At 43.3% G+C, this 14,019-nt stretch overlaps 1 protein-coding gene across 1 annotated transcript in view; it reads right to left on the bottom strand.

Moving 5' to 3' along the window:
* The window catches only part of LOC138525774 (microtubule-associated protein 1B-like), a 107,516-nt gene that overhangs the window by 15,031 nt on the left and 78,466 nt on the right, over positions 1 to 14,019 (bottom strand). Inside the window, exon 4 of the mRNA XM_069635974.1 lies at positions 3,576 to 3,725. Within this exon, the coding sequence (XP_069492075.1) occupies positions 3,576 to 3,725 (150 nt within the window). The remainder of the gene's footprint in view (positions 1 to 3,575; positions 3,726 to 14,019) is intronic.

Raw genomic sequence — 14,019 nt, 5'->3', positions numbered from 1 at the left:
CCATGCCATGTCTAACCTGTATTTTACATCCCTTACATCCATGTACAATTCAGCATGGCAACATTATAAGACAATACACTCATTTGAATGCCCTTAACATGAGAGCAGTTGTCCAACTTGCTTTTTCCTTTAAATAAGTGTTCTCATTCCATGAGTATGATATGATTGGTTATTTATAATGCACTTAATACCCAGAGGTTTCTAAGTGCGGACCCATGGATCGAACACGTGTTGTTCCGTGTCGTCTTGCTTCCAAGGCGAGCACGGTGCCCCTGGGCTATCCTCCTGAGAGGATAGCCCTTGCTGCTTAGACCTTGTATGTAGCTTTTCCAGAAGTGCAGACATATTTTCATTGATTTATATAAAAATGGAGGCTATGGGGCTTTCATGTTAGTCCTTTCATTATGTCACTGGCCCAGGATTAAATAGCAGCAGTGGCATCAAAGTAGCTGTTTGTTTCCCGAAGTGCTGTTATTTATAGTGCTGTAATTTCATGTGTCTGTTTCAATCTTTGTGGGGAGGTGCAATACATTCATCGAAACCCGGTATGGCTTAGAGGCTGGACTTCAGCATGAAGCATTTCAATTTGATATGTATTTATTTAATTTTGGAATGGTAGATTTCTGCATGGCAATGAAAATGGCTAAAATTCCCATGCAGATTTAAAACCATTCTAGAAAGTTTTCTAAGAACCTGAATTTATATGGAAGGTTTAGGTGACATTATCGATTGGATCACCAATTCTGATTCTGCCAAATCCTGAGTACCATTGAGTTAGATAAAAAGAGGCGCTGGAGGACTGGGTGTACTCTAGAAATGTTTTAATCAATTTACAGGCAGGCTTTCAAAGAGGTATTAGTAACCTGGATCAATGACTAAGATTATATGTATTGATACATAAAAACATAAAAACAAATTATTACATAAAGTTCCTGTTTTTGTTATTTATTTATTTACAATTAATTTTGATAGAAAACCAAGGCATAGACACTAAGATATCTTGACATTCCACCTTAAGTCTTCAACTCCTTAAGAAAAATGTATGCTGACAATACTACTCCAGTGAGATGAAATGATAAAGGAGACATCATTCACCCCTTTCCGATAAACTGAGGTGTTAGGAAGGAGTTTGTTTCATCCCCAGTTTTATATTGCCTTTACATGAATGGTGTTATTGGGTACCAAGATAGACTGATTTTCGGAAGACCGCTCTGAGACCGCCCAGAGCGGTCTTTCTAACTCCAACTGTGATGCCCCTGCCGCACATGAGTGTGCGCAGGGGCTGACAGGCACGGTGGGGACGGCCAGAAAAAGACGGAAGTCGGCTGAGGTGAGTGTTTGCCTGCCTGTGTGTATGTTGTTCATTGGACAGTGTGCATGAAACTGTCTGTGAAGGGGGTGGCCAAGAATAGTTATGGCGTGGAGTGGGATTGAAGTGAGTGGTTTGTGGGGAGAAACCCCCCCCCCCCCGGTTTGAAGTGCGAGATTGGTTTTCAGAGAGCAGGGGGCTGAACAGTGATGTATTTTGAATATTAAAGGCAGCACGAAATCGGCCGATTATTTTTGCGTGCAGCCTTTAATATTCAAAATGATAACATAGAACCGTATTGTTGACCTGCTTAGGGCTATCTCAGCAGATGCTCATAGGGGCAGATGGGGAAAGTTACACAATTTTACTCTACGCAGATAATGCAGTTCTTCTGGGGAAATCCCCTACACGACTAAAACAGCCATTTTCGTTTTTTAAGGAGTGTGCTGCAGACTACGGGCTCACAATAAATGCAGATGAGACAACATTGATGGCTTGTACTGCCAATAGATCCAAATCACCAAAAGCTCAATTGTACATAGCAAATGTTAAAATTGAGGAGATTACTGGATCCTAGATAAATCAACTGATAAGAGGCAAACCCCATGCAGAGTGTAGTAACATGGCCATTAGAAGGTTTGCAACAAAGTATGGCAATACAAGTGTTATGCATGCAGCAAAAGTGTTTTAAGCTTGGGCTATATCTTTGTGTATTAATGGGGCAGAAATATTGGAATATATAAATTGTAAACAGCTAAGGACAGTGGAAAATCATTTTGTTTTTTTTAAAGGTTTTGGGATCACTCGTATAGTTCCTCCTGTTCACATATGGAGGTTGATAGCCAATCTATTGATGAGATTATGACACTGAGACCAATTTGTCATTGGATAACACTGTGGTCTAACTCTCAACTTGACCACTATTGGATAATTGTGAAGAAAATGATGTCCAGTCAAGGATTTACATCTGTTCAATCAGATTTGAGGGTTATCTAGAAAGTAAAAAATGTAAGATTCATGCAAAGATCCTAGTTTAATTAATAGCAATGATCAAGTAGAAGTGAAAGAATCATACCGGATATTATCTTGAGAGAAAACAAAGAATTAGCAGTAAGAGTAGGATGTATTAATATTATCTTGGGGAAAAAAGAAATTTAGGGTATGAGAAGTATTTAGATACCAAAGAGCCATGTTTGGGATTTATTCTGTCCATGATACTTATAGTCAGAATGTTGCCAGTAGCTAGATATATGGGTTGTTGGTCATTTGTTATCTCTAGCAACCTCCTGGCCTGTAAATGTGTAGAAGGAAGTTTCTTGTACTTCTTGTTCATCCCTCCATGTTATAGCTATATTTGGAGAAAGTTTAATAAAAGATGTTTGAATATACCTGCGATATTGATCCTAAAAGAAGTGCGTTGATTCTGTAGTTCTACCACGAAACTGAAACCAGATGTTTTTCAGATGATAGACCAATACATGATTAAAGTATGGCAATGAAGATTAGTTATGCTAAATGTTGTTTCGAAAACATGAAAAAGTATGCATTATGGTTTCATGTATGTGTGTTATATATTTTGAATAAGAGTGCCGTACAATTTCTAAATCAATTTTAGCTATAACGTATTATGTGGTGATTCTAAGACAGTCTCATACTGATTATTTATTGAAATGTCTGTGGAGGATTGTGCGTTTATATTTAAGTGTACGCATATATTTATTTATTTATTTATTTATTGATTGTTTGCTTGTTAGGCGCTTATACAATAAGTATATACTGTTTAAAGCGCCCACAGGGCATGGAGGGAGGGTGGAAAATACATTACAACACAATATTTAAGAGCAGAGGGGGAAGAGGTAAGGGAACAACCCTACCCTGCCCTGTGAGTATTCAGAACGTGCAAGTGCATGGATTTTATCATCTTTGTTTATGAGTATTAATTATTACTTTATTTTAATGTATTTGTAATATGTTTTTATAGGCAAGCCCAAAATACTCCGACACAAATATAGTCACTATCAATACAGTTCTTGGAAGTGGGAGGAATCCAGCATGAAGCATACATTACACTAATGTATGCAAGGGGGTGACCAGTTCATCATTTTCACTGGTGCACAGCCTCTGCAAATGTGCAGGTCACCTTTGTGAATAAGGTGCCCTGGGTATTTCCAAAAAGCAGGCATCTCCAAAAAGCACGTCCTCTGTGCTATTTGTATTTATAGTTAGAGTTGATCATGACTATATGCTGTTGTCCAGGCAACTTTACCCAATTTTCTCCTCCGGTTCGTGAGCCTCGTCCTTCCTTTTCTTTGACTTCTTGTCCTTGCACATCTCCTTCTTCAGCGCATCCGATAATTCCTGGTCAAGTTTATCAAAGAAGTGAGTGACGTCGGAGGCTTGTTTAACCACGTACTTCCTGTAAAAGAGACAGCATGGTTCAGCCTATAGCATACGTGGCTGAAACAATCTATCTACATTTTGTGAGATGTATGGTTATTTCTGCCATTGTCACTGGTTCATGTATCTGTATAAATATGTGTCTGCCATTTACTGTACTAGGTCCCTAATTACATTCTCTTAAAACTGGTCTCCTTTCGCAGGGCAAAGGAATTTAATTATGATAACCTCTCTGTCCACTAGGACTATCTACCAATACATCTCAGTCTCAAACCTGGCCAGAAGAGCACCGAAGGTTCATGATTTCCCACTACACACATGAACCCTAGTCAATCAGCTGAGCTCCCTTTGCTTCCTTCTTAAGTCTAGCTAGCCAGAGATATTGGAGGGCTCTCCTAGAGTGACTCTGATCCCAACCAGCTCTTCAAGGGTGCAGAAACAGCTCCTGATAGGTTGCTAGCCTTACCGGCTTTCCCTCCGTCATCAATTTCCTTATGCCAAGTGTCTGTCTGTCTTCCCCGTTCCTTTTCTTTGTGCTGGTGCCATGTGTGGCGTGTACTTAATTCTCTGCATCATGCACTATTCACGTAATAAATCAAAAGGAAAAACTGGGAAGTCATCAATAAATAAGACCTTTCTATTGCAACATGTGATGAACAAGAAATAATGTTTGTTCAATTTGCTTTTTTTTTCTTTAAATGAATCTGTTAGTTCCTAGGTGCTATTTGGCATGTGTATTAATATGTTGAGAGCTCTCCCTTATACGTAGATTTTCCGTAGGTGCACACTTTCTTGATTTTATTTCAAAATGGATGCTAGTGGACTGTCCTTTTTAGACCTTTCATTATGTAAGCGGCTCTGGAGTAGATCACAGGTGTGGTATGAAATTAAATACTTGTCAGTGGGCTACTCTTGACAGAAAGATGTGTATCACTGCATGAGGTGCATGCTTGTGCTGCTTCTCTGTGATGATGGCTTTGTCAGCTGTGGTTTTGGGTGTGACTCCTCTATCCCAAAATAAAGATTTGTGGTGGGAGTGGGTTCTGTAACCTGCCCCAAGTGTGTGTGAATGTGTGCACGTGTGTCTGTGTGTGGGTGTTTGTGTTTGTGTGCATGTGTGTGTGTGTGCACATGCGTTTATGTGTATGAGCATGTTTAGTCAGATGTTTCTTCAATGGTGCCAACCAGTGGTAATCAAAGATAAAGGGCCTCTTTACGAGTCCGGCGGTAGCTGTGCCTGTAAAACCGGCACGCTGCCGCCAGACTCGTGGGGATTTACCGGCTCCAGACTTGCCGGAATTACTGGGGAATTACAGCCCCAGTGATCTGGTAATTCTGGAGCCGGCATTCTGTAAATCCCCATTCCCGTGGAGTCCCAAAGGAATCCACGGGAATGGGGAAGTGGAAACACCGGCACCATGTCGTAATGGTGCTGGTGCCCGCCAGGTCAGACCTGGCGGGTGTTACACCACACGGCCAGAGAACTCGTAGTTAGCCGGTCCAGTAAACGGTGCAGGTACGGTTTTACCAGCACCGTTATTTCCGGACCGGCTAACTCGTAATAAGGCCCTCTGATGACTACTAGTGGATAACAGTGGATCCAAAACAAAGCACCAGATACCAGTTTTAGGTAACATCTCAATTTGTAGACATGTTAAACATGGTCAAAGAAACAAGCTGACTGTTTCCCTGCTTTTCTCACTTCTTTTAATACGTCTCATCAACCCTCCACTACTCATCCTCTCCTGGCACCCCAACCCCTCGCCTTTGTTTTCATTGGCATGTGTACAAATGACGTTCCTTTTCTCTATCTTTTATCCTGTTGTTTTTTTCCTCTCTCTCCCTATTTGATACAGTAGCGGTGGGCCGAGTGGTCATGCCTGGGAGCCCTTCACATTTGCCAAACAGCTGTTTTTTCTAGTCCTGTGATTTCATCAACTTTAACTGATTCGGTCACAATCTTAAGACATGCTGCTGGAGCATTTGTCGAGGTGATTGCAATAATTCACAAGTCTACCAGAGCCATTATGGATGATTAAGAGGGAATACTGTAGCCAATCGGAATTGCTGATTTTCCCTTGGAGATCCAATAACACTCGGGAAAGTTTGCAATTAAATTGAATTTCCCAAATCTACGTGGAAGATTTCAGGGAAATTGGGGACTGGACAACCAAACTTGATAGCTCCAAATCTTGAAGACCTTTGAATTAGATACAAAATTAGCCACCTGCTAATATCACAGAACGTAGAAGTGGTAGGAATCCGGCAGGAATCGGTGCAGAAACTACTGCATTTTTAGGAGATGGCCTCTGCTTCATTTGGGCTGCAACACAACCCCAGGGAAATGCGTGAATAAGGTGACATGTGCATTTCCAAATATCAGGCATCTATAAAGGAGCACATCTGTACTATTTTTAAATGCCCAGTTTTCATCAATTGGGGCCACTGAGTTCAGTTATGATGGAAGCAAAGGGACACCTTTTAACGTTTTCAAAAACACCATTAGAAGAAAATATCCTCTCTTGGTTTTGTGTTTGTGTTGATTTTATGAAAGGCAAATGCCATTCATCCTGTACAATTTGAGTGGTAATGTAAAGCCAATTTAATGAAATGTGCATATTTCACCTTGATATGCTAATTTCTGGCGATGTCACATGCCATTGCGTTTGTTGATGAGTCCCCCTTCTTTAATGTTTAGGACTTGACCCCTGGATTTACGCAGGGGTCAAGTCCTCAAATAAAAGTGTGTGTGGGTGGGGACTCATTAACATACCAATTTAATGTGGTGTCACCAGAAATGAGCATATCACGGTGCCCTCTGAAAAAAGTGGGGACTGCATACACACGCGTGTACCCTGAACTTGAGGCCTAGATTTACATTCAAGCAGCTGGATAGCCACCTTCCTAAGATGCAGAGGTAAGTGATTCTATAAAAAGGAAACTCTGATCACTCGCTGCAGCTTGATCGGGATCTCAAGAAGAGAAAGATTTTATGAGTGAAGAAATCGATATGGCCAGTACGGGTGTATGGGTGAATCTTGGTTTGCAGATGACCTAGGGCCATCCCATACATGCATTTAAAGACTGTGTCTAGGATCTTAAACTTAACTCTGCAATTGAAAGGCAGCCAGTGCAGAGAACACCGGGCAGCAGACACACAGAAGAGTACATAGGAATGCCAGGTATCCCCACCTATAGGGCATTACAACAATCCAATTTAGCATTGATTAAGGTGCCGAGAACAGTACTGGCGTGCTCTTTATTTAAATTAGAAAGAATGTGTTTAATCTGTCGTAATAGGTAAAAGGGTGTTTTTGTGACTTCTCAAATTTAATGGTTTAGGTCCTGATTAGATTGCCAGTAGACGCCAGGCTTGGACTGTGGCATACAATTGTCTGGGGACCAAGTACAAAGTGGCCCACACTTTCAAATGACAATTCATTCCTATTGTGTTAGACTGTTTGAGTAGTACCCAAGGGGGAGGCTTTTGAGAAAATGTGATTTTCTGTCTTTGGTTCGGGCATTGCCCTGTTGCCCTATAGGCCAGTTCGAGCCTGGTGGACCCCTAGCTAGAACCTGAAAGTAGCTGCATGAACTGAGAGGTAACACATGATGCACAAGTCTCCAAGATGCATTACTTAGTTGGGGGCTGACAGGGGTTGGGTCTGGATCAGAAATATCCTCAGGTGGCCTTGGTGATGTACCCCGTCACCTTTACCCTTATACATGTGGCACCAAGTATAATAAAAAGGGATCACAACTTGAGCAGTCCAGTGGGACCACAGGTACACTCCACAGTATTCTTGACCTGTTATTGTATTGTATTGTATTGTTTATTTATATAGTGCCTATACACAGGAAAGTGTTTCAAAGCACTCAAAGAGGGTGGGAACAAGGGGAAAAAAACAGCAGTCATTCAGATTCCTTGAAATTCTAATCAGGCTGCCAATGGCCAAAGGCTTTTGATGTACCAACGGCTGTCAGGTGTCAGCTACACATGACAGGGGACGGTGGCTCTGGTAAGATGTGTCCTCCCAGTGCACACAACTATTTTTCGGTTATGCGGTGAGCCTGGAAAATGTGCATGGGAATAGTCCCATCATTCATTCTTTCAAACAAACAATAAAAGCCCAGGTGAACGCACTCTTCCCGTGAATATGTTCGAATTCCTCACAGCATGGAAGTGCAGTATGCCCGGAAGGCGATGATTCCAGTTGTCCTGAAAGAACGACCCGAGATAGTTAATGCAGTCGATGGTTCAGCTCTTGTTTCATGATTGGTCACAGAACAAATAGAGTCTGTCCTGATGTCCACAGAAACCGGTCTCCATAAAAGCATCTCCTTTGATTCGATCGCAGCCCCACAGTATCGGGTGATACTCGGGTTGCATTGGTTGTGGACCCATAATCCACATATCGACTGGGGTAAACATGAAGTGGATTTTACCTCACATTATTGTAACTCGCATTGTTTTGACTCTAATATTGAAATAGAGCATTTCCCTTATAGGGCTATCTTGGACACGGTTTCATCTATTGGAGCTGTTTTTCACAAATCGGATACAGGAGTTCCTGAGGTGTATGTGTCATATTCTGACAGTTTTGATAAGGGTAAGGCAGGACAACTAGCCCCACACCGGCCTTATGATTGCCCCATAGAACTGATCCTGGATTCCAAAATACCTAGTGGTTTAGTTTATTTGCTTACCCTCAAAGAGGATGAGGTCATCAAAGGCTATATTGAAAAGGCCCTTCCCAATTGGTTTATTTGTCCATCTGAATCATCAGCTGCCTCTCCATTGTTCTTTGTACCTAAGAAAGAGGGCGACTTAAGGGCTTGTATAGACTATAGAGCCCTCAATGCCATCACCATCAAGAATCAATATCCTTTACCGCTCGTCTCCATCCTATTGGATCAGTTAGGCTCTTCAGCGATATTCACCAAATTGGATCTCAGAGAGACCTATAATTTGGTTTGCATATGAGATGGAGATAAGTGGTAAATTGCATTAAAGACACTACTGTGAAAGCTTTGCAGTCTTCTCTTGGTTTCACCAACTTCTACAAAAGGTTTATGCACTCCTTCTCTGCTATTGTCTTGCCATTGACCGGAGTCACTAGTATCAAACTGCCTTTTCGATGGAATCTGGCTGCCCAAAAGGCATTCAATACACTTAAATTAGCATTTATCATGGCACCAGTGTTGCAGCCTCCGGACCCTCAACAGCCTTTCGTTGTTGAGGCCAACGCCTCTAGCATGGCAGTTGGCGCTGTCTTGTCTCAACGATGCCCCAGTACGGGTGCTATACATCCTATTGCATTCAATTCCCGCAAGCTCACTCCTCCCAAAAGGAACTACACTATTACCGAGTGTGAATTGGTGGCTATCAAAGATGCCTTCATATAATGGAGACACCATTTACTGGGTGCCCGTCATGTGGTCACAGTTTATACCGATCACTGTAACCTACTGGCTCTTAAATCTGTCAAGTGTGTCACAGCACGACAAGCACCTTGGCATTCCTTTTCCTCCTTATTTGATTTCATCATCACTTACAGACCTGTGGTTTTGTACTCAAAGATAGATGCCCTATAAAGCTTGGGTGATCCTATGTACATTGAGAAGGAAGAAAAGAACCTTATATTACCACATTAAGTGTCCTGTGGTTGGACTCTGCAGTCCTCCCTGAGAGAGGCCATATGTGAATGGGTTGCTAAACATCCAGCGGAGGTGTCAGAGCTCAATTCTGAACCTATCAATGCTCTGTCCTATTCCCAGAACAGGATATATATACCTACAGAGGCTACACAACGGTTTCACGACTCCTGCATAGCAGTTCATCCCGGAAGAAGTAAGACCTTGGAGATATTGCATAGATAGTGTTGGTGGGCCATCCATGTCTCGTGATGTGAAGGAATACATCAGTACATGCTCAATCTGTGTTCAATGCAAAACCAGCACTTGCAAACCTGTGGGTGTAATGCAATACCCTATAAGCCCTGGCACATGGACTTCATTGTGGAACTACCACCAGTACAGGATTATGATACCATATGAGTGGTCATTGATTATTTTACCAAGATTGTTCCATGTCAGGGTCTCTCTACTGCTCCGGTCTTGACCAACCTTTTTCTCAAGATTGTCGCTTGCTTTTTTGGCTTACCTTTGATTATTGTGTCTGATAGAGGCCCCCAGTTTACCTCTCATTTCTAGAAAGCCTTGACTTCCTCTTTCAAAATTGAAGACCGTTATTCCAGTGCCTACCATCCTCAAATGAATGGGAAAACTGAAAGATTGATCACTACTCTAGAGCAATACCTTCGCTGTCTGTGTTTGCAACACCAGGACAGTTGGTTGTCGGCTTTGTTCAGGACTGAGTTTGCATATAATAATTCTGTGCACACATCCGCTGGTTCTTCTCCTTTCTATGCCCTCTACAGACAGTATCCCTGATCCATTCTGCTGGATCTGTCTCTGCCGGTCGACAACCTCAGCGCTCGTCCTAATGTGCGGGGCGTGGTCACCCTGCATACTGAGATATGTGAACATCTTACCCAGGCGCAACACCGCAAATTGAGGTTTGCCGATATTCATCGAAGCCCTGCACCTGTGTATCAAGTTGGAATGAGGGTTTGGTTGGCCAATATGAATCTTCGATTGGATGGTAAAAAAAAGCTCTTTCCTCGATACTTTGGTCCTTTTCTGGTTTCCTGTGTCTTCAGTCCCGTTGTTGTTTGCCTGGAACTCCCCTTTCACTTGCGTGTTCATCCGGTTTTTCATGTTTCTCTATTAAAGCCCTGTCATCGGGCAGCCAGACTGCTGGAGTTTTCGGCCCCTGTTTTAGTGGAGGGTTCTGAGGAGTATGGCTATGGAGGTGCGTGGTGGCACGCATTATTATCTTGTTAACTGGAGCAGGTATGGCCCTGAGGACAGGACCTGGGAACCAGCTGTCAATATTCATGCTCCCCGGTTGTTAGCTCGTTTCCATGCCTCCTGAGGGACTGTCTGGGCTTTCAGGGGAGGACACTGTCACTGTCCAATGAACTTTAGCGTGATCGCTAACCAATCATTGTGATTCCGCAACTCACTTCCTAGAGTGTTGGTGGTTGCCATGGCATCTGTGCCAAAGCAGCGCACATGACGTGCTCCAGTCAGTGCGCCCTCGCATCGGGTACTACGTCTTGTCACCATGGTTACCCGACACAAGGCATGACGTCAGCACGCTGTACTTCCGCACACACGGACATAAAAAATGACCCTGCAATGGCGGCAGTGCTTCTGTTTGTTTGTAAGTGCTTGCTTGTTAGTTTTGTATCTCTTTGATGCTAAAACTCCTTGGCCTAGTGTTCTGTTCCCAGACTGTCATTTTGATTCTTTTTCTGGTCTTCATTCCTTGTATTATTGTCTACGAACTCTGATCTGTCCTACGAATTAGTTTTTGGATAACCCTTGACTGCTTTGTTGTGTCCTTTGGATTACCTTTTTTGGATATTATTCTCCAGACCCTGTGCTGGTGTACAGTCCTTGGATGCTCTGCAGTGTGGACTGTTCTATCCTTCAGTGCGTCCTCGTGCAGCCCGGGAATATGTGCCTACTAACCTACTAATTTCCCCCCTTCCTTCCTTTCCTCCTGAATCTCTCGGTGTTCTCTTGAATTCTTCTTCTTTTCATATGCCACAGACCAAACTCCTTACCGTAAGAGTAATACAGAGCCTTTTTGTCCACCAGACAATTCCTAGGTGTGTCTGCAGCGTCTTAAAGTTCCTCAGGTCAGTGTTGTCGCCTGTCTTCGCTTATATACATTAGTACAATTACTGATTATAAAGTCTTCCTTTATTTCTACAGCTTAGCATTTCCCTGGTGGAATTTTTTGCTCTTTCAATTGAATTACACCTCTATTTGTAACTTATTACCAACTAGAGGAGTACATCGAGGAAAAGGTCACCCTCAAGAGAGGCCCAATCTTAGGCTTGGGTGACCAGCCTGCTGATCCTGAAGACCTTGGTTGGTTCCCGGGGGTGTTTTTAGTGAGTACTGACAGAAACACTGCATGTGGAGACGTTGGCCTCAAGGGAACCCAAACATCAAGACGTGAAAGCCTAGAGTAAATGCCTGCAAGAAGAGATGTTTGCTTTAAGAGAGTCCAAATGTCAAGTAGTAGATACCTTGAGGCAAGCTCTGCATTATTAAATGTTTTCCACAACGGACTTCCACCACCAAGAGATGGCTTCCTTGAGACAATCTCTCAACATGCAATTGGAGATGTCAAGGGTGAGCAGGCATAATGACCCTGTGGCCACTAGCAACATACATCACTAGGACCTTGCAACAATTAGGATCCTCATGCATGCCGCCCTCTCATGAGTGGCCGTAGCCAATGAAGACTAGGCTTTGGTGCTGGATGGTCAGAGTGCTCAATCTGAGGATCCACCACAGGATGGTGGTCCCAGTTAAACCATGCACGTGTTTCCTTTGGATATGTCCACAACTCCCCCCATCTTCCTGTCACTGCCAGCTCATGCAGCCTGGTGTCCATGGGCCTGTGGAGGGGGGAAGGCATCATCACCTTATATATATTTACATTTTCCACCCAAGTCCACATTCCCTCTGCGGGACATTAGCCCTCCTAGCACCAATGCAGAGGCCCGTTGTTAGGTTCAGGTGGTGAGGGATTCACAGCCCCACAGCTGTACCAGCAGGTAAAGGTGTGCCATGTCAATCCTGTTCATGGATGGTGGCATATCACCCCAATAGTGGCATGATGTGGCACATGCAAAGTTTGTATGGATGATGTGACTTGTTGATCTTTCTGTGATGGTCACTGTCGCTGAAGATGTGAGTTAGCATACATGACAGTGTGTGTGCATGTCTCCTTGATCAGCCATGCATGGGCTTTGGTTTGCTAGTTGCACATCCACGACTTGCTGCTTGGAGAGATTCCCCTTGGGATGTTCCTGTGCACATGCTTTTGGTGAGGGCTGATGCTGTACCTTCATTTGTTTTGTTTGTTTGTTTGTTTATTATTTATAGCGCGCGCCAGACCCGAAGGTAACCGGGCGCGTTGTTCTAGGATACTTTAAACTTTACAGGTTACGCATGTTTACAAGTAGTAGTTATACATGGTAGAAATTACATAATGCAGGACAGTAAGGAGAATATACATTGTGCATAATATATAATTATAACATAATATATACAGGAAATATGCAGTAGGAAGATAGAGAGTATATAATTATGTACATAGTACGTCTGTAGAACAGTGGTTATGTTGGTGTAGGGCAGGACTATCGGTCATTTTCTTTGATCCAATTGATACAGTTAGATCTGAAGAGAGCGTAGGATTGGGGAGATCTCAAACCGGACGGGAGGGAGTTCCAAAGCTGGGCAGCTTTGACCGGGAAGCTGTTTCCTCCGGCCGTACTTAGTTTAAATGGGGGTATCACTAACTGGTTGGAGTATGCTTCTCTGGTGGGTCCCTATGTATAGTGTGTTGCAGTAGTCCAATTTCGACAGCACTAATGCTCGAGCAAGGGTTAGGCAGTTGGCAGTGGATAGGTATGGTTTTGCGGCTCTAATCAGCTTGCAGGTATATGCGGTGCTGGATGCCATTGCGCTCACCTGTTTAGTTAGGGAGAGGTGGGAATCAAGGTAAAACCCTAATGTTTTTACCTCTTTTGCTACCTTGATAGTGTTACCGTCTATGACGAAGGAGGAGTATTCTTCTTTTAATCTTTTGATGTTTTGTGTGTTCCCCAGTATGATGAGTTCCGTTTTGTCATCATTCAGGCATAGCCCGTGGGTGGCCATCCATGCCTGAATGATGAGATAGATCTTATTCACCAAGGCCAGATCTTGTTCATAATCCCCTGAAAGTGGTATGAGAATCTGAGTGTCATCCGCATAGTTAGTGTAGGTGACACCCAGATTATCTAGATCATCGAACAAGGGCTTCGTGAAGATGTTGTACATAGTGGGGGAGACACAAGAACCTTGTGGGACTCCACATGTGATGGATACAGGGTCAGCAGCAGCAGAAGTAGAGAAGACTCTCATGGTTCTACCGGTTAGGAATGATTTGATCCATGCGATGGCATGTGTGGAGAAGTGGGCAGCTGTTTCTAGGTGGGTGCAAAGCACATCATGATCCACCAGGTCGAAGGCTGCAGAGAGGTCCAGTAAGAGGAGTAGGGCCATCTTTCCGGAGTCTCTCAGCTCATCGAGTTTTAAGATCGATGAGCGCGGTTTCGGTTCCATGCTGAGGTCTGAAACCTGATTGTCTTATGCCTAGAAGGTGGTGCAGCTCCAGATGTTTT

This window comes from Ambystoma mexicanum, chromosome 7p (genome assembly GCF_040938575.1).
Source record: "Ambystoma mexicanum isolate Mex_15411 chromosome 7p, UKY_AmexF1_1, whole genome shotgun sequence".
NCBI lineage: Eukaryota > Metazoa > Chordata > Amphibia > Caudata > Ambystomatidae > Ambystoma > Ambystoma mexicanum.
This window is presented reverse-complemented; position numbering and strand designations above follow the sequence as displayed.